At 39.1% G+C, this 23,972-nt stretch overlaps 1 protein-coding gene across 2 annotated transcripts in view; it reads right to left on the reverse strand.

Annotated features, from left to right (window-relative positions):
- The window catches only part of LOC111154249 (WD repeat domain 7), a 364,619-nt gene that overhangs the window by 85,320 nt on the left and 255,327 nt on the right, over window positions 1-23,972 (reverse strand). For both annotated transcript variants that reach the window (XM_022513750.1, XM_022513748.1), the window contains 3 exons: window positions 13,113-13,230; window positions 10,863-11,012; window positions 10,188-10,270 (listed from right to left, as the gene is read on the reverse strand). In XM_022513750.1, coding sequence (XP_022369458.1) covers window positions 10,188-10,270; window positions 10,863-11,012; window positions 13,113-13,230 — 351 coding nt within the window. The remainder of the gene's footprint in view (window positions 1-10,187; window positions 10,271-10,862; window positions 11,013-13,112; window positions 13,231-23,972) is intronic.

The raw sequence follows: 23,972 nt of genomic DNA on the forward strand, positions 1-23,972 counted from the left end.
CTACTTTATTCTTGTCCGGGAAAACAACTGATAGACCTTGTTGCCAATGATAAAATTCAGGCTTTCGGGTACAAATGAGAATTCCGGCTTCCTACTACACACTGGCTTTTTCAGGACATCAGCAGTAATATTAGCAAAAGTGATGTTTTTGATACTGTGTGTTGCAATGTGACAATATATGGACAACTACATAACTCAGGGATCAGTACTTTCCAAAGACAAATGCATAATATTACAAAGTCATACATGGGAGAAAGACCCAGTCAAAGTGCAAGATGTACCAACGGGTTAAATACAATGGCACAAAAAGTTCATTATGATTACAGATTCTACATTGTAGCTAACCTTTAAAAATGATCACAGGACCACACGTTGAGTTTTGGTGAACTACTGAAGATGCAAAATTATATTAAAAAGGCTTGTTGAAACATTCCTCCTATTTTCAACTCTGTATCTATGTGAATCCAGATTTTTCACCACATACTCAATTAAAACAACATATGGCAACAGATTAAAGACAGGCACAGATATGAAAATCCACCTGTCTCCTATTAAGTCAGACATTAGAGAAATCTGAAAAAATGTTAAGCAATGCTATTTTCCCAGGTTTTTTTTTTTTTAGCAAATTAGTTATTTTTCATAAAAATATGTTTTTATATCAACATGAACTTCATTTAGTATTTCAAATAACTCTTTTGGGTCTTTAATTTTTAAGAAGTTCTGAGACCAAAAGGTTTGAGAATCACTAAAGACTGAAAAATACTGGACAATCAAAAAAAACTAGAAAGAGGTAGGGGGCGGGGAGAGGGAGAGAGAGAGAGATGAGCAAAATGGTGGGAGCAAAGATCAGATCAGAGTAGCTCAAGAGGACATGAGAGGTGACAAAAATGGGCAGAGTGCAGACTCCATTTCCTAGAGGAGGAGAGAGGAGAGGCCAGGAAGCAGACAGACGAGATGTAGAGGGGAGGGAGGGTTGCTCAGTGAGAGAACAGAGCCTGCTTCCAGGCTGAGGACGAGGCACCAGAAAGAAGAGAGGCTAATGTGAGAGCAGGGTTCTCTAGAGAGCACAGTCCAAGAGGAAGGGAAAGAGGATGGAATGAAGAATGCAGCAGGAAGAGACCGGGGCCTGGAACACAACAGGAGCCATCTCGTCCTCTGAGGAGACGACACAGCTGTCGCTTGATGAGTCCATGCCTTGGACTGTCCCCTGCAGAGCACAGAGCAGGTGTGAGATCTGTTCCGCAAAGCTGGCCTCCACTGTCATCCGACTGTCAGCACAAAAATGTTCTCAAGCTTGTCCGTTCGTAAAAGGAAGGATAGGAACGTGTAATGGGTAACATGAGGGCCTTTTCAGATTCAACAGTCTACAGCTTGCTGTCCTATAAAAATAATGCAGCAAGGTCACTGCTACAGTGAACTAACTGGCACCATTTATTACGATGAAATTAAGGACTAAACTCACGAAGTGGCCTAGCTGGCGTCATTATTCCACTCAGTCCTTGAGTGTCTGCACCAAGTGTTTAGACTTTCTTCAATAAAAACGGAGACGGAGCCCACCAAAGGATTTCTTTTCAATCCGTGAGTTTATTTGACAAGTCTTTAGAAGGCATAAAAATTAAATCACTCTTAGTTTTATGTCAAATCAATTGCCTCAACTTAAGGGAATAAAAATACTTGAAATAAGGATCTATCTGGGAATTTTGGAGCATATGGGTTTGGCCAGAGAAGCCCCGGCCTGCTTGCTAGGGGGCGCTATAAAGGAAGGGGATCCAAAAGCCCCTTAAGCTTCTTACAATGTGCGTAACTGAGGACTCAAGTGACTAAAAATTGCATTTAGGGGAACATGTATCTAGTTGTTGCTATGAAAAAATCCTGAAACCTTTTATATCTCCAAATATAATCATACTTTCCCATCAACTTACAATTTCATTTTTAAATCCCTAATCCTTTATTTGCTATGCATTATGTCACTACTAGTCCACAAGAACATAATAAGATAGCCTCAAATTTTAAAATTACATTATAATTTCATTCTATTTCCAGAGGTATTTTATCTTTCTTTCTAACTGAGATTTCACAGGCAGTAGCTTACAAGAGCTTACATTTTTTATTGAGAAGAGCAAAAGAGTATTTTTACAAAATGAATTAAGAAACATTTTAAAACAGTCTATATAATACATACATGTTCTATACTGCTTTTCTCTTAGTTCAGTAGCATCTGTGTATTTTTACACTTCGATTTTTTATGCTGCTGCATCAAATACAGTCATATAAAATAAGTCACAGGGTTTATATGGTGACCCAAAGAGGAAACTTAATCAAACTGAGTCAGGCACGAGACGCTCAGTGTTGACTGGTTATATGAGGGACTTCACGAGGATATCCAAGTTCAGCAACACAGCAATTGGTAACTATATTTTACTTCTTTTTAAATTTAAGATTTTATTTATTTAATTGTCAGACAGAGAAAGAGAGAGAGCAAGTGAGCACACAAACAGGGGAGTGGCAGGCAGAGGGAGAAGCAGGCTGTCCTGCAGAGCTGGGAGCCGGATGACCTGAGCTGAAGGCAGACACTTAATTGACTGAGCCACCCAGGCATCCCGGAACTACATTTGAACAAGGAATTCTGGGAAAACTCCAGTGATGTTTATCTTCCACTCCTTGAAAAAAGTTAGTTCTACTTTCTTTGTGTCTAGGATATGTTTAACTGTGGACACTGTATTATTTATAACCAGGCGGTTAACTGTACATCACTTGAGAGCCCTCAGTACTTCTGCCTCCAACGACAGTGACCTAGAGTGCCAGCTGATGCCTCTTTGACGATCATCTAGGAGCTTGACAAAGGCATAGCAAAGGCCAATGAGTCCACCGAGAATCTGGAGGGATTCATGTCTTCAACGAGTTACCTGGTTGTAGCTCTGACTTTGCTTATTCACAAACATAAAAATTCACTGTTTCAAGAATCTTACTGCTATAAAAGGAAGGCACCTTATTTCCTATATAATAATACAGCCTTATTTGTTATAGTGATGAAAAATCTGGCAGAACCATTTTGTGGATCAGCTTTTTGAAGGATGTATGTGCTATAATCTCTCAAGGGCACTGAAATTTAAGTAATTTTCTTCTATTATTAATAGACACTTCTATATTATTAACAATATTTCTGGAACTAATGTGTATTAGGAAATACTTAAATTCATGACTATAAAGTTTATATAGCAATTAAAATCACGTGATTTTTGTATCTTCCAGTAGATAAATATCTACAGATACATAAACTACTCCCGGAAGACCTAGGATCATTCAGTTAACACAAGGACTTTTAAAAAATTTTTTAGAAAGGGGCGCCTGGGTGGCTCAGTGGGTTAAAGCCTCTGCCTTTGGCTCAGGTCATGGTCCTGGGTCCTGGGATCGAGCCCTGCATCGGGGCTCTCTGCTCAGCAGGGAGCCTGCTTCCCTTCCTCTCTCTCTCTCTGCCTGCCTCTGCCTACTTGTGATCTCTGTCAATTAAATAAATAAAATCGTAAAAAAAAAATTTTTTTTTTAGAAAATAATCACAGTTGGTATTCTGTATAAAATTATTTTTGTGACCATGGCTTTTTTTTTTAATTTTATTTAGTTATTTGACAGACAGAGATCACAAGTAGGCAGAGAGGCAGGCAGAGAGAGAGGAAGGGAAGCAGGCACCCCGCTGAGCAGAGAGCCCGTTGTGGGGCTCGATCCCAGGACCCTGAGACCATGACCCGTGCCGAAGGCAGAGGCTTAACCCACTGAGCCACCCAGGTGCCCCGTGACCATGGCTTTTGAAATAAGATTTAAAACATACATCTATTTCACACAGATATATACATACATATACATACATATATATTCACATACTCCATCATGGACTTGGGGAAGGGACAAGAGAAAGAGCGGTCTGAGGTGTGATGATGAGGGAAGGAGAATGGGTGATGTGAGACATGACTGAGAGGCAGGCAGATTTGGCTTTGAGCTGCCTAAGGGCCAAAGCAAAATTTTCAAATGAACCCCCTGATTATGTGGAAGAAAAAAAACAACAACCAAAACACATACTAGTTCCTTAGGACCAAACAAAAAATGCTTGTTATCCGAGTTTAAAAGAAATGTCTTGAATCTTCACGGAAGGGGGCACTAAGCAAAGTGAAGCATGACGTCAGCACGAGCCCTACACTAAGGCACTGGCCATCTTCTCCAGACACTCTCCTGGAAGATTCCTCCATGAAAACTGCAGGCGTAGTCCTGAAGAGGATCTTGGGGACAGAACTGGGAAGGAGACCAGACACTATGGTCCAACAAGACAGTTCTCTGATGGTGTGTAATTTCCTCTACAGATATAAACTCAAACATGTAGAAGAATAAATGGACCACGTGTTCTGGTTTGTTTTTTTTGCTGTTATTGGACTCTGTGTTTGTTTTTGTTTTGTTTTATTTTTTACTTATTTATTTTTAAAGGTTTTGGACTTACTTATCTTTGAAGATTTTTATTTATTAATTTGGGGGGGCACAAGAAGGGGGAAGGGTAGAGGGAGAGGGAGAAGCAGACTCCCCGCTGAGTGTGGTGCCCAACATGGGGCTGGATCCCAGGACCCTGAGATCATGACTTGAGTTGAAGGATGGCCTGTGTGTTTTTTAAACTAGCTCCTAAGTGTTCTGTTTTTTTTCCAACTGAGTTTTAGATAAAAGCCAATCAATGACCAGTTTGAAGTTAACATCTTTGGCAGGCATTTCGTGATACAGTCTAAGGGCAACTCTTTAAAAACTAATAGGGCATCACCAGAATGAAGGAAGTAAAGGAATGTCTTCAGGTGTTTCCTTTGTGTTCCTCTGAGTTTATTCAATATAGAAGCAAATAAGCATTCAAGGATTCAAGGTTGTATATAACAGAACATGGTCATTATGAACAATGACTCAGGTTTTGTGTTTCTTGGTTTTGGATTTTAGAGTACTCATTTTCAAACTTGAGTGTACTTAAAAATCATCAGGGGAGGCCACCAAATGCAGTGTCCCAGGCTTTGTAAGAGTCTGAGGAGGTGTCTCTCTGGTGGAACATAGAAATCAGGTAATTCTCCTGAAGATGGTCTAGGAACTGCACTTGGAGATCATTACTCAGAGGGCCCAACTGGGAGTGAGCCCTCAATACATTTTTAAACATCACCTTCTCACCTGTGTCCTTAGTTCTCTCAACCAGTAAGTGCTCGCTGTACTTTGTTTAATATTTAGTTATGTAGGGGCACCTGGGCGGCTCAGTGGGTTAAGCCTCTGCCTTCGGCTCAGGTCATGGATCTCAGGGTCCTGGGATCGAGCCCCACATCGGGCTCTCTGCTCAGCAGGGAGCCTGCTTCCCCCCCCCCTTCCTACTTGTGATCTCAATCTCTCTGTCAAATAAATAAATAAAATCTTAAAAAAAATATTTAGTTGTGTAAGCATCCTTCTAACACGTTCTTCAGAGTCACAAAACCTCTAAAACTACAGGGTCTGTAAGCTACATACATATAAGAGACGTATGTCTCTTATATGAGGACTCTTAGTTGCATGTGGAACTCAGGCTTATAAAGAGGAATGTTTGTTTTGAACAACTGTTCTACCTTATGAACACTGTGACTTAGGTAGTGATGGTCTGTGCCTCTTTGCACATCAGCTGCTAAGTTTAGATTTGAACTTCTGGCTTATCTCTGGCAAATTATGCGTTTATGCATTGCTGTAACCTCATGTTTTAGTATCAGCAAGTGAGTTTTGATCAGTGATAAGAAAGAATTTCTGTCAAATTTTACTGGCTTGTGTCCTAATGCATTTCTACTTTCAAGCAGAAGATATTAAAAGGGGGCGCCTGAGTGGCTCAGTCGTTAAGCGTCTGCCTTCAGCTCGATCATGATCCCAGAGTCCTGGGATCAATCCCCACATCAGGTTCCCTGCTTGGCAGGAAGCCTGTTTCTCTGTCTCCCACTCCCCTCTGCTTGTATTCCCTCTCTCGTTGTGTCTCTCTCTGTCAAATAAATAACTAAAATCTTAAAAAAAAAAAGATATTAAAAGAAGTTTTAACATTGATAGAAAAGCTATTATATAAACCAAATTGGGTAAATCAAATTTTTTGTATTACTCCTTCTTTTCTTTCAAGGAATTTACAAATTGTAGCTTAAACTTTAACATGTTTTGAATAAACATATCAGAGGACAAAGAAATTCAGTTAACAGTATAACTAAGTAGATGAAGTCACTACTCATTAAATTACATATGGAGTCATATAATCATGAAATAAACCTGAATAGATAAATCAATAAATAAGAAAAACGGAATCAAATTGATTCTTGGTATTTAACAACACACAGAGATCAGCCTAAGTTAAAACCCAATACTTTCATTAACAATAAAATGGAAATTCTATTATATTAGGCAATCTGAGAAACAGGGGGCCAAACTTCCAACAATAAAGAAGAGCTTAGAGAAACTACCAATTTAATGTTAAAGTTTTAAAATCCTGAATAGAAAATTCAAAACACAGATGTATATCAGAATCATAAGCCCACTGATCAAGTTTTAAAAACCAAACCAAACCAAAAACCAAGAGAACCATTATCGAGATTATTCAGCATTTAATGATGTTCCTTCACCTTGGTACTCACAGAAAACTGTGAATTTTTTAAGATTTTTTTTCTTTTCACAAATAGACAAAAATTGTGAATATTATGTATAACCCAAGTCAGAGTACTTTTGATTTTTAAATATTCGATGACTTTGGGATCCTAGATTAGTTCCTAGTTAAATTAATACAACTTGAGATGTGAAGATCGCCTTTATTACACTAAAAATTATTATTTTGAGAAGTAAACCAATTTTTTTACATATATGAAAAGAATAATTCCATTCTGTAGTCTGTATGCATATAAAATACTTTCAAATCTTTAACGAATTTCTTACATACATTTTGGTTTTTCGCATTATTATTAAGACAGAGAGACCCACAGGAAACTAACATTCTCGGAATATCTAAATGATAAGCATTCCACTGCGTGCTTATTTAATATTTCATTTAAATGAGTAGTTCATTTAAAAAGAATATTTCGTTTAAAATATTTCATTTAAAGAATATGTAATGAAGTTTTTAAACACCTTTTTATGATCTGATCTAGTGACCATATCAACTGAATACTGGTACACAGCAACACAACATGACAGAGCTTAGCCTAAGCTAAAACCCATAGCGTGTTTAAAGTAGGGTAAAGGAAAAAATAAAAAAATAGTAAATAGGGTAAAGGAAAGAAAAGAAGAAAAATTCCACACACAAAAAGACTACAAGATTATATAAAGATTGCAAAAACAAATACCACATGACTGAACCCCAGATACTCACTTCAGTGACTTTGACTGGAGTTTCATATTTAGTGAAAAACGTTTACAAGCAGGGGGCTCACAGGTGCTATAAGGCACCCAGAACAATGGCACGGACACGGCAGAGATCCAGTAAAAGAATTTTAACTTCTGTTGCTATGTTGACATCTTTGTTGTTGTACATTCATCAACCGAGTACAGATCAGCCAGTAGGCAGGGAGGCATCGGGCAGTAACCTTCTGAGGCCCCATCTCAGCTTAATGTTCTCTGAAGTCCTCCATAACTTACTGCCTGTTCCTACTAACATGTAGCATATGCAACGACATTATACTGCTACTCACCTTCCGATGTTTATGGGCTGGCTCTCTGTGGCTTCTACCTTTACAGCTATATAACATCTAACTTCATTTCATAGTTAACAACTGCTTGTGTAAGTCTGAAGTTTCCTAAGATTAGGTCTTATCAACTTCGCTCTGGCCCAAGAATTACTTAAACTCTGCTGATTCTCCAGTGCTTACAGAATAATGGTCAAATTCCTTTGTATGGAATTCAAAGCCCCACCCTCTAACACCACATTAGATGTCCACCCTCAACCTGCATTCTGGCCACTAGAATTTGCCAAAATTCACTATATACTTTTGTGTCTCTAGACATTTACTGATCTGGTTCTTTCTGCAGTTCCAGACGGCACACACCGGTTCATTCTGCAAAGCTCGCTCCATTAACTTTTCTGTGAAGCTTTACCGGAACCCACCATCACTCCTACCACCACCAACCCAAACCCTTGCGGGGCACGGATCCTTCTCTCTACTTGGCAGTTACTGTTATCAAAACATGTTTCTCCTTTAATAAAAGGAGATTATTATTAGTCTGCCTTCTCTTTTGCAAAACGTTCCAAGATTCTATTATTATTATTATTATTATTACTATACTTTCTCCTTTGTGAAACTTTCTAAGCCTCCTCTACCCAGAATTAAGCACTGCCATTTACTGCCCAGTCTTGTCTCTGGTATGGAATTCTACTCTGGCACATAACACAGTACCCTGGAATTATCTATCTTAATAATCACCTACCCTTTTAGACCCTGTGTGCTCCCTGAGGATATCATCCTATTCATCATTTTATCCCCAGGGCCTAGCTAGTACTTGATACACAGTAGGTATTCAATAGATGTTATCCAATTAATAAACAAAATACAACTGCTTTCTGCCAAATCAAAATAACCTGGTACTGAGCATGCCTTCTTAGCATCCCAGCAGAACCCTTACTCTCCGGCAAAGAAACACCAGCAAACCAGAATGGACACCAGCAAACTAGGGTGACCTAAGGAACTGAGGGGGCCGCTTACTGGGGAGTCAGGCTTCCAGCAAGGGCAGACAGGCCCTTGAAACACTGGACAATTTCCTCACGTTAACTCCAGGAGGCTTATCTTACATCCCCAAGACTGGTGCTATAAGGAATCCTTTGCTAACATTTGCTAACACTCAGCTCTACAATAATCATCAGCTCTACAGTAATCATCACCTCTATAAAGAGACATCCCAGTGTCCATTTCTGCACAGGCATTTCCTTAGAGAACAACTTACTGAGATAGTAACAGCTACATATACTGTCATCAGTTAATGGCATGAAAAGATTTTACACATACAATTTCTAACAAAAAGAACACAAACCAAAATTAATGTGGCATAATGTTAAAAAAAAATGCCTGTATTCTCACACATGTAATCTGTACCATAAGAAAACACACGTCTGTCCACATGTATATTCCAGCACAATCTTTTCCTTTTGGGTGTTCTGTTTTTCATTTCTGGGTGGCATGATTCAGCAACACCAAAATGAAGTGGCTACAGTATAAAGTCTATGATAAATACGGAAGGAGATACTAGAAGACTCATGGAGTACAACCCAATCAGCAAACACTTGCTCAAATGCCGGGAGATACGGAAGATATAACGATGTGTCATACAACATCACCTGTCTCAGGAAACTTAGAGTCTGAAGTGAAGCTTGTCACTACTGTATGTGTGCAGAACTGAGCAAACAGAAGGAAGGAGATCATGGAATGTGTCTTAAAAAGAAAAATGTAACTATGATAACTGGTGTTTCTGTTTTCTACAAAAACAATGATTTTCAACAGATTTAAGCACTATTTCTAACAACCACTAGAAGGTAAAAAGTTTTTTAACAAAATGTACCCCAAACTATAAAACATTTTAAGAACCAAAAACTATTTTAAAGGGAAAATAAACACTACTACGTTTAAAAAACCTTCATTTCCTTACAATGAAATGCTATGTATGTCTAAAATTATTGGTTATATTCAATATATGCAACATTATTATGTCAGTTCTAACTGTTCTTGGCCAGTTATCTCATAGGGAAAACAACTGCACTTGGTAGGACAATATGAAGAATGCTACCTTTATATTAAAAATAAAATTTACCAGTGAAAATGTCGTAGAAATGTTTCCCTGGCTGAAAAGTATACCTTCTCTCCTAAGTCAGAAGGAAGCTTCCTAAACTCTTCCTTTTGTAATGTAAATGTTAATTTGAGTGATGACTGTAAGGACACACACATACTCAACAGATGCTATCTCTTACTCATTTTTTCAAGTTTTGAGAAAATCTCATCAGGATCCAATTTCAAATACTGGTTCCATTATAGCTGTGTTTTTGACTATGAGCTGCCTAAATTGTTTTCGGAAAGTAAGGAGATAGTAATTCAGAACTGGTTTTCTAACTGGGCAAGACTACTAACTCATACTGTTAAAAATTTTTTCAAAATTATTTGTTAGTAAAAAGTATTTATTTTGCATACTATGGAAGGCTTCTTTACCTGCAGATGGCGGGGAAACATTCTTGAAGACCTTTCTTTTTAACTAAAGATCCTTCAAGGCAGTACATAATGATGTCCATAACCTTTATAGAAAAGATGCAAATCCAAAATTAATTTCAAAAATACTCAATTTTCCAGAATTCAAATTATTAACTTAGGCTTCAGTTGCATGAAAATTCTAGATAGTGTGCAGTATTTAAACTACAGTATATTTACTAAAGCTACAGTATAGTTACTTAATACTACAGGATATTCTTTCCCTTATCTGTGAAAAACGTAAGAGCACGAAAATAAAGAAATAAGACTTGTTGACTTCAAAAGCAATTCATGTTTATGTACAATATAGGTAGCTTTTATTCGAGCACTCTACATGCTTTATTTATAATGACAGACATTAAAGAGAAAACATCCTTTAAAAATTATTCCAGTACAGACCACTTCCCTATGACGGGTAAGTGTACACAGCAATCATTTTGATCTTTAATGAGATTTAAATAAGGCCCCTAGAAATGGTACAAAAGTTAATTCATTAATTATCTCTCTCTCTGTCCTGTAGATAAGTCTTTTGATTCTTTCTCTTTTATTTCTTTGGAAATAAAAATGCAGATTTATATTACTACGTGGACATCATTAACTTGGGCTGCTGCTCTAACATTTAAAGCAGGATATCCTTACCTCCACGAGAAGATCCACAACATCCGTGGGCATCTTTTCAATAAGAATCTCAATGACTCTCAGAATTTCCCCTTTAGCTCGTGCGAGAGTTGTCGTGTGCATGTTCTGTTGCGACTGGGTATTTGCTGCCAGAGCTGTATGTCTGTGCACCTGTGAAGACATTTCAATGCTGGAGACACGGCTGACACTAGATTCAGTTTTGCATTTCTAGCTACTAGTTTATTTTTCCTTTGTTAATACAGGAGGGGAAAAAATTAGAATCAACAGAACAACTTTCTTGGGGTGGGTCGGAAAACACTTTGGATTGCAAAACAAAGTATTTAGTACGATAAAAACTCAGTAAGTATCCTCTAATAAAATTCTGTAAGTTCCTGAGTATTACATGAGGCTTTAATACAACACTACTGTGACATTTTTCCAAAGACAGACTGAAGGTTCGTGAATTTGGTCTACTTGGTGCTGAGGTGGACAGGGTTAGGAGATACCCAGCGAGTAAGAAGCATGAGACTTGCCCTCAAGTAGTAATAATAGTAAATGATGTTTATAGAAGACTTCTGGTGTCCCAGGCACCCTCCTTGGTGCTCTATAATGAAGCTGGGAAATGTGAATGAACGTCCCTCCCAAAATAATAAGCACTGTAAAGAATATTAGTTCACTGTGATTTTTCTTCCCTGCACAAACTGTAAGTCTTAATCATTCGGAGGAGAAAGAACACTTGATGGGACATGACAGGGAAGGGGACAGTGAGAAATACTTCAGGATCTCACTCTAAAACTCTTAAGTGAAGTGGAAAATTTATTTTTACAAGGTAATAACTATGAACTATTACACTGAAATATTAGAACACTAAGAATGTAAGAATCAACTGGTAATTAGTAAAACATTAACATTAAAATATTTAAAAAATACCTTTCTAACCAAATCCTGGAGTGGAATAAATCCAAACCATGGCTGTTCTAACAGTTCATTTAAAAATATTCATACATAAATGGTGAAAACCAAGTTCAAAAACACAACACAAATACTTGCTTGTTCTTTAAAGAGGCAGTTTTATGGCTGGCATTTATAGGACCTATATATGTGGTCAGACTGATGTAAGCTTTATTCAATATATTCAATATTACTATCAACGCATATTCAACTGTTTAAAAACTGATTAAAAATTCCATGGCTAATAAATCTGTTCATTCATATATATATTTCTATTACATAAGAAATCTGTTCATTTATATATATGTTCTTCACATAAATATATACCTATAAATTATAGATATATAACATACATAAGCATACTTTAAATACAGGGTAACTTCACTGTAACACTATGCACTATCAGAAAAACACACCCCCTTACTCTACAGATTTATTTTAAGTATGAATTCAGAGTCCCACCACCTCCTATTAACCCATACAATCTATTAGAACCTTCCTTCCTCTCTTCTAACTAACTTCACGTCACAAATATTTGCTGCATGCCTATTAAGGATGGCTCTGGGGCAGACACAGGCCCAGTAGGTTTCAGGTTATCAGGGCAGACTCAGAGGTATTTATTTAGTATTTTAAAAATTCATCATAGCTACAGGAAAAACAACTCAGAGCTCATACCCCACGGACCCCAAGTCTGCACATTATCCATGCTGAAATGGAACAAACCTTTAAAAAAATGTAGGAGCTTATCATCCTTCTCTCCCACTACTAAAACCTACAGGAAAGATCCTATAATTGGTTCATTGTTCTTTACTAGTTTTTCAGTTAGATGTGGGCAATTAGTTAGAACACTAAGAAGTGGGAATCAATTGGCATTCAAGTCTTTATCTGTGACATGCAATAGGAAAAACAATTAACAAGTTTATGACTTACATTTTTGTTTACAGTTGAAAAGCCAGTGTTAAGTAAGTTCAGTGTTGATGGCAGGCCGTATTTACATTTGTAAAATGGGAGTATCTTTAGTATATTTCAGTTTGAATAAGGCTGCTATATTTCAGATTGAAAAATTAATTTCAAATATTTGCAAGTTAAGCTAACTTTGAGAACAGAAATGAATACAAAAGCACAAGTAATGACTGCACTGCAGTGGAATTCAGGGTACACGTACACAGGTACATACGTATTCATTTCGGAACTCAATTATTAACTTGCATTGTTCTAGAACAAACTGGAAGGATTATTTGTGGATATGGACCCTCAGCTCACAATATCTAATAGTTCCTCTAAATGAGAAGACGGAGCACACAGAGAGGTTCTGCTCACCTCTTTGGCTATAGTTGTGATGAAGGCGGGTGGTCTGGCGGTGGCAATGAGTGAGAGGGCATGCCTCGCAGAGCGGGCGGAGTCAGCTGCAGGGCTAAGAGGCAGCCCCATTGTGATGCTAAACAGGGATCAGGAAAAAAGGAAAAAAGAAAAGAAGCATTAGAAATATAGACTGAAAAGATTAGACACAGCTTATAATGTCAGTTCAAGGTCAATGGGAGCACTCAAACAGTTAGAATATAATGGACTTGCAACAATGAGCAGTGATTAGGAGTCAGGGTGTTCTGGCATCAAACACAAAATCGAATAATTAACCGTGAAGATTGAAAACAGTATGTGCATCTGTCCAAAGTGTTAAAAACGCCTTGTTAACAAATTATCAAGAACTAGTACTGAATGCATATCACAAAGCTCAGAATCAGGCAAGAAAGAAGACTGTGCTGAGTATTTTCAAATTTTTTGCTAAAAAAATTAAAGGCAAATAATTTGTTTATAAGGCCACAGAAAAAGGCTGCATTTAAGGACGTGTATCTGAAAGGAAGCAAAATTCACTTCTGTCCATATAACTATCAAAAGGACTAAAAAAACTGCAAAAATTATTTTTAGTTTTTAATATTATTTTTAGTTTAAAATATCCTCAGTACTGTTAATTTACCCCATGCCCAATACTTTTAGAACCAATCTACTAGTCAGCATGTTCTGCCAATTGTTACTTTGTATTGATGCAAAAATCATATTAATGGATACTTATTTTCTCTCTATAAAGTTCATAGGCATGGCACTGTCCAGGCAACATATAAAAATAGGTACATGATGAAATAAATCTTTCCAAACTGTTGGAATATCCTGATAGAATAGTGATGTTATATTCCTTTGCCACCCCCAAAACATAAAAATGATAATATTATGTTTGTAAGCTTCCTGCAAATTTTATATAGACTACTGCAGGAAGTAGTAAGACTTCATTAAAATGTGGCATGTGATCCAACGTCAGCTGTATACAAGGAGTATTTTGCTACTCCATAAGAGATCCATTATAGTTTCTCTCTAATTTTGCTACTTAAAATCACGTAATTTTGATACTTACATACCTACATGAAATTATATTAAGATTTGTCCTGCTGTAATTAGTCTGTATGCTTCATGTGTAAACTGGATTATGTTTACTAAAAATTCTCAAAATGTTTACAATTATTTCTATGACTAGTCTAAGAATCATTTTAACTTTTAGATGAAAATAAGTATGCATTACATAGGCATTCTTATCATTGTTAAGAGAAGGTAAATTGATGATTGGGAATTCTGCTTATAATTTCTTGGTGACTTCTGCACTGCTTAAATCTTTGACCGATAATATAACTGCCTCCAGTCTTTTTTCCAAACTGAGGGTAGATACAAAGCAATAACTTGGAGAGGATGATGGAGGCAATCCTTTGATGTTTCCTACTAAAAAGAAAGATGAGCTGACATAACACACACATACTGAACAAGAAACAGAAAGAACATGTGGGTAGACACATCACCTCCACAAAAGATCCTGATGCCCCAGGCACCAGGTTGGGGCTAGAAAGAAGTGTTCAGCAGTAAAGCAAGGTTGGGTAGTTAGCCAGGTTCTTTTTGGGATTAAATTTTACTATTGAGAATTCCACAAAGGGAATGCTCACTATGTGAGTAGTGCTAACTAACCTAGACTGCTCAGTAATTGTTATAAAGTTCTGATCATATTTTAAGTTTTAAAAAATTCAAAAGCTAAATACATTTTTGAGATATTCTTTGATGTTTCTCAAGTCAGTATGAAAAGGTGTTGATAACACTGAAAGGCTAAGACAAAAAATAGTATGTTAGGGATGCCTGAGTGGCTCAGTCAGTGAAGCGTCTGCCTTTGGCTCCGGTCATGATCCCAGGGTCCTGGGATCCAGCCAAGCCCTGCCCTGCAGGGGGTTCCCTGCTCAGGGGAAAGTCTGCTTCCCCCTCTCCTCCCGACTCATCCTCCCCACTTCTGCTCTCTTTTGCTAACTCTCTCTCTCTCTCTTGCAAATAAATAAATAAAATCTTTTTAAAAAGGTATAATTCTGAGCAAACTTAAATCACATTTCCTAAGATCAATAAAGTCATGAATGCTGGGAGTTGGAAAAGATCCCCAGGCAACCTCCCTGCCCAGCAGTCAACCATGGGGTAGGATCGTCTACCTCCTAGACAGCCTGGCCTATGTCTGGAAGGCATGACAGAGAGGAGAAAGAACTGGGTGTGGAACCCAGGGTCTAGGTTTGAAATTGAGCTTTCCTGCACTGTTTCATGTCTTCGTGCATCTGCCCAGAACATCCCTAAGAGGGGGGTGGTATTGGCATTTTATGAAGGAGAGATCAGGTCCAGAGTAAGGAGCCAAGATAGTAGTACGATGTTCCTAGGACAGCTGAACTTTGGAGAAAATAAAGGGGGGAGGGGCTTGCCCATATTGTTGTTACCTGGATTAATGAACTGTAACATGGCTAAGCCGAGCAATTTTGGATGAATGGCTAGATTGCATCCCTGAGTGAGGTTTCCAGTGGGATGTTGTAACATGGGAACTTCAGCTCTGTTCTTTTCAACATCAATCGTGATTAAATGAAGATACAGATGCACAGTTAACCAGCGGTGTGGATATAAAGTTGTAATGGAAAGCAACTGTACTAAATGGCAGAACTGGATTCAAAAAGTCCTCAGATTAAACTGGGCTAGAGAAAGAAATCTTGTATATGGGTACAAATGACCAACTTTACAGGAATGGGAGAGGCGATACTAGGCTTGACCAAGCCTAGGGAACTGCACTGAGGGTTTTATCTGAACCACAGATGTTCATGGATGTTAATGATGTAGCTGCCTTAACGTTGCTAGATTGTATCAAGGCTAACTGAGTGATAGAGAACATGTTGTCCCTGCTGAACTTCATGGTTCCGGCTGCCTGTCTGCCCTCCCTGTGGATATACTGCCTCTGAGCTGCTGAGATGGGATCTGCCTTCTGCAGGCCAAGTGTTAGAGCTTCCTCCTGGAGTCTGGAAGAGTCCCACTCATTCCCTGCTGTGTGCTATTGTGACCTCTTGGAGTTGGAAACCAGAGTTCAACTCCTACAAACATGATCCTGCCAACCCTACCACCCACCTCTCTTCCAGCCCTTCTCTGTTCCTTCTGGAGGAGAAAAGTTTAGTGGGAAGCCAAGGTTGGGGGGCGGGGGGATGGGAGAAAACAGAAATAATGAGAATGAATGATTATGCATGCATGTGTTCACCTGAGGATGACAAGTGGACACTGTCCCCCTCTCCTTATGCTGTGCCCTGTAGCCACCCTGGACTAAGTACGATGTGTGGATAACGTGTCTGGTAAAGTAACAACTTCACAAGGTTGTCGCGAAGATTAAATGAGGAGGCAAATGTAAAAATCACCAGCCCTGCATCTCACCTAGATGATACATACAACAGATGCTTCTTCTAACCCAAGATGACTCCCACACATAGAAATAAAGTGAAAAGAAAATGGGATCAACTAACAGCAGGTCACTGGTTTCAAAGTTAAAGGCCCAGCCACATATCAGCCTTAATCCATCTCAGCAAACGATCCTGTGAGTTTGGGGAAATCGGCAAACTTCTTGTGGGAAGAACAAGGGTAAAGTCTGGCGTCTGGAAGAGAAGCTGTAGGGTAACAGGTCAGGAAGCTAACCAAAGACATACACAAGTATTGCTCATGAATTCAGTGGAAGTTGGAACATCCAACAATTTGTAGAGGAATCAAAGGGTACGTTTGAGTGACCCCCATGATCAGTGTCCAATGGCTGGAGTGCAGGACTTGGGAATGTGGACACAGCTACTGTTCTGAGGTCAGGGTTCTGCACACGCATAGGGCGCAGGCAGGAGCGCTGGGAGTGTGAGAACAGAGAGGAGTGGCCAAGGCACAGGGGAAGAAGGCAAACCTTCTCTCCTCTTTGTAGTCTATTTAATGCATCACTGCCAGAGTCATCTTCCAAAAGCACTAGCTTTATTTCATGGCTAACCTGATTAAAACCTGAGTGGGTCCCAGGGCTTCTAAGAAAAATCTTAAACTTCTTGGCTTGAGGTTCTAGGCCCTCCATAATCTAGTTTCACTAACTTATAACTCAGTCTTTTCAACATCATGCTCCTGATGCCAGGCTAATTTAAAGGTTGGTCCCTAAAATTCCATTCCTTTTTTGACTGTAGGGTATGGCTTATGCTTCTCTACTCCCCATCCCCACCATTAGCACCCTGTCCCCCCTCCCCTCTCTTCAATTCTTATGGAAGCCTACTTGTTGTTCTGCAATTGCTAGAACATTCAATTACAATCTATTCAAACAAAAACAACCAACAACGAAACCCATTTATTCTAGGCTCTCAGCACTGAATCTGATTCTGCCAGGCATTACGAATTAGTTTTGCATTGCGAACTCTGTGCAGATTGGTACCATGCCTTCTAATCCTGTGATCCCCCCAAAGTGCCTAGTGCAGCCCTTGGACAGAGTGGTAGCTCAATAGTTACACGCTAAATGAAGTTACCTGGCAAATCCAACAGGAAAAAAAAAAATCACTTAAGCCAGTTATTTGACTGAACTGACCAAGCAATGAAGTCAAAGTAATTGATCTAGTAGTCCCAACAGACGAAGTCTAATTCTACATGTAGTTATCTTGAAAGTCAAAGGTGCACTGAGTATGTGATATATTTTAATGTGGGATTCTAACTGAGTGAAGGATCACACTCTCAGAGGTGTGAAATTAAAGGGGTATCGGCCTTATTCTGGAATCTATGTAAATACAGAACTTACTCTTTTCATCCGATCCTGCTTATCTGGCTGTTATGCAGATCATTTGTTATATAGGTTTATAAGATGGGTCATTAGTTTAAAAAAAAAAGATATGACATACTCTCTCTTTTACTCAGCATTTTGGTACACACATCCCATATGAAATACCAGAGATGATAGATACTGTAAATAAAAATCATGAATAGAAAAATAGTCCACTCAGGCTGAGCTCATTTCTTTCGTGACTGCTCATTAATCCTGTTCTAACCCTTACTCCGTTGTAGTAAAAGCATTTTAAAAGTCACATGTAAGACCACTATAGTTAAATGTCACCATCTACAATTGTCAGACTTCCCGATCTGTCAAATTAAGGAATACTGCAAGAGAATATTCAGGGGAAAAACCACTTAAACTTTCATGGAATAACCCACAAATCACGGTCAATGGTATTATGGACTAAATGTTTGTTTCCCCTGAAAATTTGCCCCTATGTGATGGTATACGGAGACAGAGCCTCTGGGAGGTAATTAGGGTTAGAGGAAGCCACATGGGTGTGGCCCTCATGACAGGATTCCTGGCCGAATGAGAGACACCAGAAAACTTGCTCTCCGTTCTCTCCTAATTGTGAGCACAAAGGAGTCATGTGAGCACAGAGCCACCCGGCAGCCACCTATAGGTCCAGATAAGAGGTCTCAGAAAGAAATGTGTCAGGAAATAAACTGAGGGTTGCTGAAGTAGAGGGGGTTGGGAGGGATGGGGTGGCTGGAGGATAGACACTGGGGAGGGTATGAGCTACGGTGAGTGCTGTGAATTGTGTAAGACTGATGGATCACATACCTGTACCCCTGAAACAAATAATACATTCTATGTTAATTAAAAAAAAAAAAAAAAGGAAAGAAAGAAACCTGCCTTGTCAGCACCTTGCTCTTGAACTTCCCAGCTTCAAGAACTATGAGAAATAAATTTCTATTGTTGGAGTCCCCCCGTCTGTGCTATTTGTTATGGTAGTCCAAGCTGACAAAGATAAAGAGTTTCAGGGCATTGAAAACACTTCTCAGTGAACACAAAGACCAAAATTATTTTGAAAATGCATACTTAATTACATAACAACTGGGCATCCCATCTTACCTCCTCCTGGTAAAAACAGATGTACTAACAAGTGTTTTTAATGTAATATGGAATTATCAATTCTTATCTGTCATGTTAAACCTTAATTTAATAATTCAAAGGTGGCATTAGTCTCCTAAACACAAATGTGGTAATTCTCCCAATACGTGCCTATCTTTTAACCTGTTTCCTATATGTTGTATATATTTGCAACTATGATTTGTAATGTAAAAACTATGCTAACAGAATTTAGTTAAACGGTTCCCTCAGATTATAAATTTTCTATTAAAAATAAACAATTGGGGTGCCTGGGTGGCTCAGTCAGTTAAATGTCCAACTCTTGATTTCAGCTCAGGTCATGATCCTGGGATCCTAAGACTGAACCCTGTGATGGGCTCCACACTGGTCATGGAACCTGCGTGGGATTCTCTCTCTTCCTCTGCCCCTCCCCCACCACTCCCACACATGCACTCTCTCTCTAAAATAAAAAAATAAAATAAGTATCATGTGAATAGGAAAAATAGTTTAAATATAAAATCCTAAAATACCTTAATGTTTATATATGTTTTTTTCTCTACCCCCTACCCCATATATAAAAACATACGGTTGAAATTTGAGTTAAAATGTCAATTCTTTTTCTCTAACTGTATATAGTTCAAAGAGAATATATCTAACATTTGGGGCTTATCTGCATGTTATCAAAGCATGTGTGGTTTCTACTTGCCTATATGTTTTTCTTTTAAAGTTTGGTAAGCTAGGAATATTCCAGAAAAGCAATGGGCTTTTGGTAATTCATTAATGTCCTTCCATCTTGGCAGTGCGTGAGAGACTGTCCGCTTTCAGCAGTGGGGGCCAGCACAGCTCTGCTATTGTCTTTCCGAGTAAAGGCCCTGCAATAGGAACTAGGAAAACAGAATCACACCCAGACGACAACAGGTACAGAATGGAGTCTAGCCTTCTGAAAGCACAAGGATTTTTCTGTTCTTTTACAGAGTAGGATTTTTCTACTGTTTCTAACATTTTATCCATATATATATATAACCATGGTGACCTAAAAAAAGATAAATTTATAAAAAACGTAATACTGCATGTGGTTTTTTCTTTTTAAGATTTTATTTATTTATTTGACAGACAGAGATTACAAGTAGGCAGAGAGGCAGGCAGAGAAAGAGGAGGAAGCAGGCTCCCTCCTGAGCAGAGAGCCTGATGCGGGGCTCGATTCCAGGACCCTGGGATCATGATGTGAGCCGAAGGCAGAGGCTTTAACCCACTGAACCACCCAGGCGCTCCCATACTGCATGTTCTTTTATTTTTCTCACAATTAGCTAGGGATGGCTCTATGATTTCAGTGAAGGGTAGCCTGCATTTTCTATTAGAGTTCATCGTGAATGAGCAGCCCATAATCATTAACTTTAAAAAATTCCTTAGCGATTCTACCTGTGGGTCACTGGTGACATAAAAGGTGGCATGACTATACCGGCATGGGAGAAGGCAAATGGGAGTCAGAAGACCTGTAGCTCTTCTAGTTCTGGTGAGATCTCAGGCGAAGTGTTTCATCTCTCTTAATCTTGTTTTTATTGAATAGCATATTGAGAGCTCCGGATTGAATGCTGCTGAAGATTTTCATCTCTAAAATTCTTTGACTTAAATGTTTATTGAATGCAAATCATGTGACAGTGTTATGAATAAATACATAATACATGGTCCAGGCACTCAAGGAGGTTACTGATATTTAAATAGGTTATTATTTTCTGAAGGTACAAAATTCTCGATGGAAATTATTTCATTCAGTATATTTTTAAGATCTGAAAGTGCACTGAAAATACTGAGTTGACCGCTATTATGTCCTTTGAATTGCCTGGTTTTTTTTTTTAAGATTTTATTTATTTATTTGATAGAGATCACAAGTAGGCAGAGAGGCAGGCAGAGAGAGAGAGGAGGAAGCAGGCTCACCGCCGAGCAGAGAGCCCGATGCGGGGTCAAACCCAGGACTCTGAGATCATGACCCGAGCTGAGCTGAAGGCTGAGGCTTTAACCCACTGAGCCACCCAGGCACCCCTGAATTGCCTGTTTTACGTTCGCTATTCTCTGGATCTTTAACTCTGGGGGTGCAGATGGCACTGCGGTAGAAGCAGAGCTCGTGGGGTCAAGGAGCCCTAGGTCTGAACCCCACCTTTCTCACTGATCAGTGTTTCTGTGGACAAGAGACAGACCTCTTTCAGATTCGTTTTATAATCTTCTATTATCATGTTTATAATCATTTTATAAAATAAAATGTGAAACCAATCCTCTTTTTTGCCCTAATTCTATTGCCCAGAGATAACTGGGAAGGAACTTATGTTCAAGTTTTAGATGGGAACTCCCCACAGTTTAAGTTCTGCAAGGAATGACTAAAATTAGATAAAAACAATGTGTACAGTCACACACCCTGTGTTTTAAGGAGCTTGTCAGCATCTGCTGGGCATGCCTGTACCTTCCCATCTCTGTCCTTTCGCATGTCCTCGTTCTTCCACCTCTCCTCAAAATTATTCAAACAAGGAATGCAAATACAGCTCTTCCCAGCATCCCTTCTAAGCACTGTAATTCATCTCCCTATCCTCTGAGCGTCCCTGCCTCTTACTCTCCTCCTCCCTTTGCACCATGGTTACCCCTGGGGAAGACGTTGTCTTTCCTTCAGACTGCAAGTGCCTTGGAGACAGGATCTGTGTTTGATGCAAATTCGTAACTACATACATGACCCAATAGTGTTCCTTCTATATGTTAACTACTCAGTAAAAGCTTGCTTAGTTAGCAGACATAGTTTAAAGTTTGGTAAAATAGTTGAAAACGTTAGAAAACAATCGGTGTTCTTTTGACTTCAAAGAAGTAAAATTCTCAGTCTGATTTCTAAAATAAAGGCATTTTAATTCTGGAAAAATGCCCTCTCTATCGAGTCGTCTACAGTTTCTCAGGAGACCTCTCAGGAATCATCTCTGATAGAGGATGTCGAGATATGGGAGAGAGGGGAAGAAAGAAACTCTGCTATAATATGTGTCTCCAGGACTAGGGAGCAGCCTGAGCTGGCTACCCCCCTTACTCCCCTCCCTCAGAATGGGAGGAAAGAGGGAAGCACTGTGTAGGTTTTTTCTTTTTCAATTAACATGAACTGAGATTTTGAACAGCGCAAGCCGAACACAGAAGCTTCATAAAGCGAGTTTAACATTGCCGTCAGAAGCAAGGGCTGAGCCCGGTTATGGAGCACAGGGTCAGTTAGGCACAGAGGGTGCTGGTAGGCAGGCATCATGAGGGTCAGAGGCACATGGCCCTACTCCATTTTGCCCCATCTTAGCCCTTCTGCAGCCTGTACCAAGTGTGTCATGGATGTAACAGGCCATTTTCAATCTACATCTTGTTATAGATTAATAAGCAAACATTTTCTTGCTTATTATGCAATTTATCATGATGAAAATTACCTTGGACTCCTCAAGGCTACATGCTGATACGTTCCTTTATTTAGAGCTGTGTATAGAGAATTATACTAATCTTCATGACAGAAAAGGATATGATAGCAAGATTTAAATTAGCTACCGAAGAGCTAAAAGTATTTGTGTCTGTGGACATACTACATGCAGATAAAACACACTGCATCTTTATGTTTGCTGATATAAGCTTCATGTAAACTGATTTAAAAGCAAAATAAAACAAAATATTAAATACTACACCTAAAATAAAGCCCACCACTTCTCCCAAGCAAGAAAACAAGACTGTATACTCTTGAAATTATGTTTAGATCAGCTTTGAAAATAGGCTATAAAGTTAGGTCAAAACCAAACTGGAAGGTATACAGGGCAGCTGCAGCCAACAGGAGGGCAAAGGATTGGAAATATGTTCTGGGCTTTGCACAAAGGCCAGCTGCCTCTTACTGTTGCTTCAAATTCAATGAGTCCAGTTCCCTCCTAATTCCTAATGTCAATCAAGAACCCTCAGGCCTCCTGTATCCAAAAACTATCCTGGCTGCCATTATGTCAAGCTATTCATTCTAGAACGGAGCAGCTCTTGACCTGCTGAACACTAAAACAATGACAATGGCATCACCACCCTTACTGGAACTGAGGTAAGAGATGAAGTGATTTGCTAAAGAACATACAGCTAGGGAGTGACACAGAGGTAATGTTTAGGAAGCGTGGCAAAATGATGGCGGGAGGGGGGTGGGGAGGGCAGCTGCCTAAATGGGAAATGAATACTGTCTCCTACCAATCCATCGTGGGACTTTGGGCTGGGCATGCCCAGTCTGTAGACAAAGTCACAGCATCCCAGTCTAGCCTTTTAATAGCTACTTTGATCTCCACTTCTTGAGCCTAGAGCCACAACAGATCATACAGGAACTGTGGGAAATGAGAGAGACAACCAAGAAGAAAAGGGCAGAGAATTCTAGTTTTTTCCAAGGTCAACAGAGATCAGAATGAAATGCCATTTATTGAGAAAAAGCAGTGATAACATTAACATTAAGAGAGGCATCATGGGCCAGTTCAAGGATCCGAGCCCTAGGAATTCACACCCATATGGATGGCTATACTAAAAAACAAGAACAGGGGTGCCCTAGGTGGCTCAGTTGGTTAAGTGTGTCTGACTCTTTTTTGGCTGAGTCATGATCTCAGGGTCATGGGATTGAGCCCTAGGTTGAGCCCCACCTCAGGCTCTGTGCTCACCAAAGAGTCTGCTTGACCCTCTTCCTCTGCTCCTCCCCCTCTTTTCTCTTTCTCTAAAATAAATAAAATTTTAAAAATAAAATAAAATAAAATAAGAATAAGAAAAATAAACCAAAAACCTTCCTCCAGGAATTAAGAGGCTGAGTTCTCAAGTCAACATTACCACTCCCAATCCCCTTCCCATCATTCCTGGCCACTTGGCCACCAACAGCTTCCCACTTACTTCATTTCAGCAGCTCCCTCAACTCATCGGCCTCCCTCTACTCTCATCATTGCTTC

The sequence above is a fragment of the Enhydra lutris genome, unplaced genomic scaffold, assembly GCF_002288905.1.
Source record: "Enhydra lutris kenyoni isolate GAN:26980312 unplaced genomic scaffold, ASM228890v2 scaffoldscaffold36, whole genome shotgun sequence".
In the NCBI taxonomy this organism is placed as follows: Eukaryota; Metazoa; Chordata; class Mammalia; order Carnivora; family Mustelidae; genus Enhydra; species Enhydra lutris.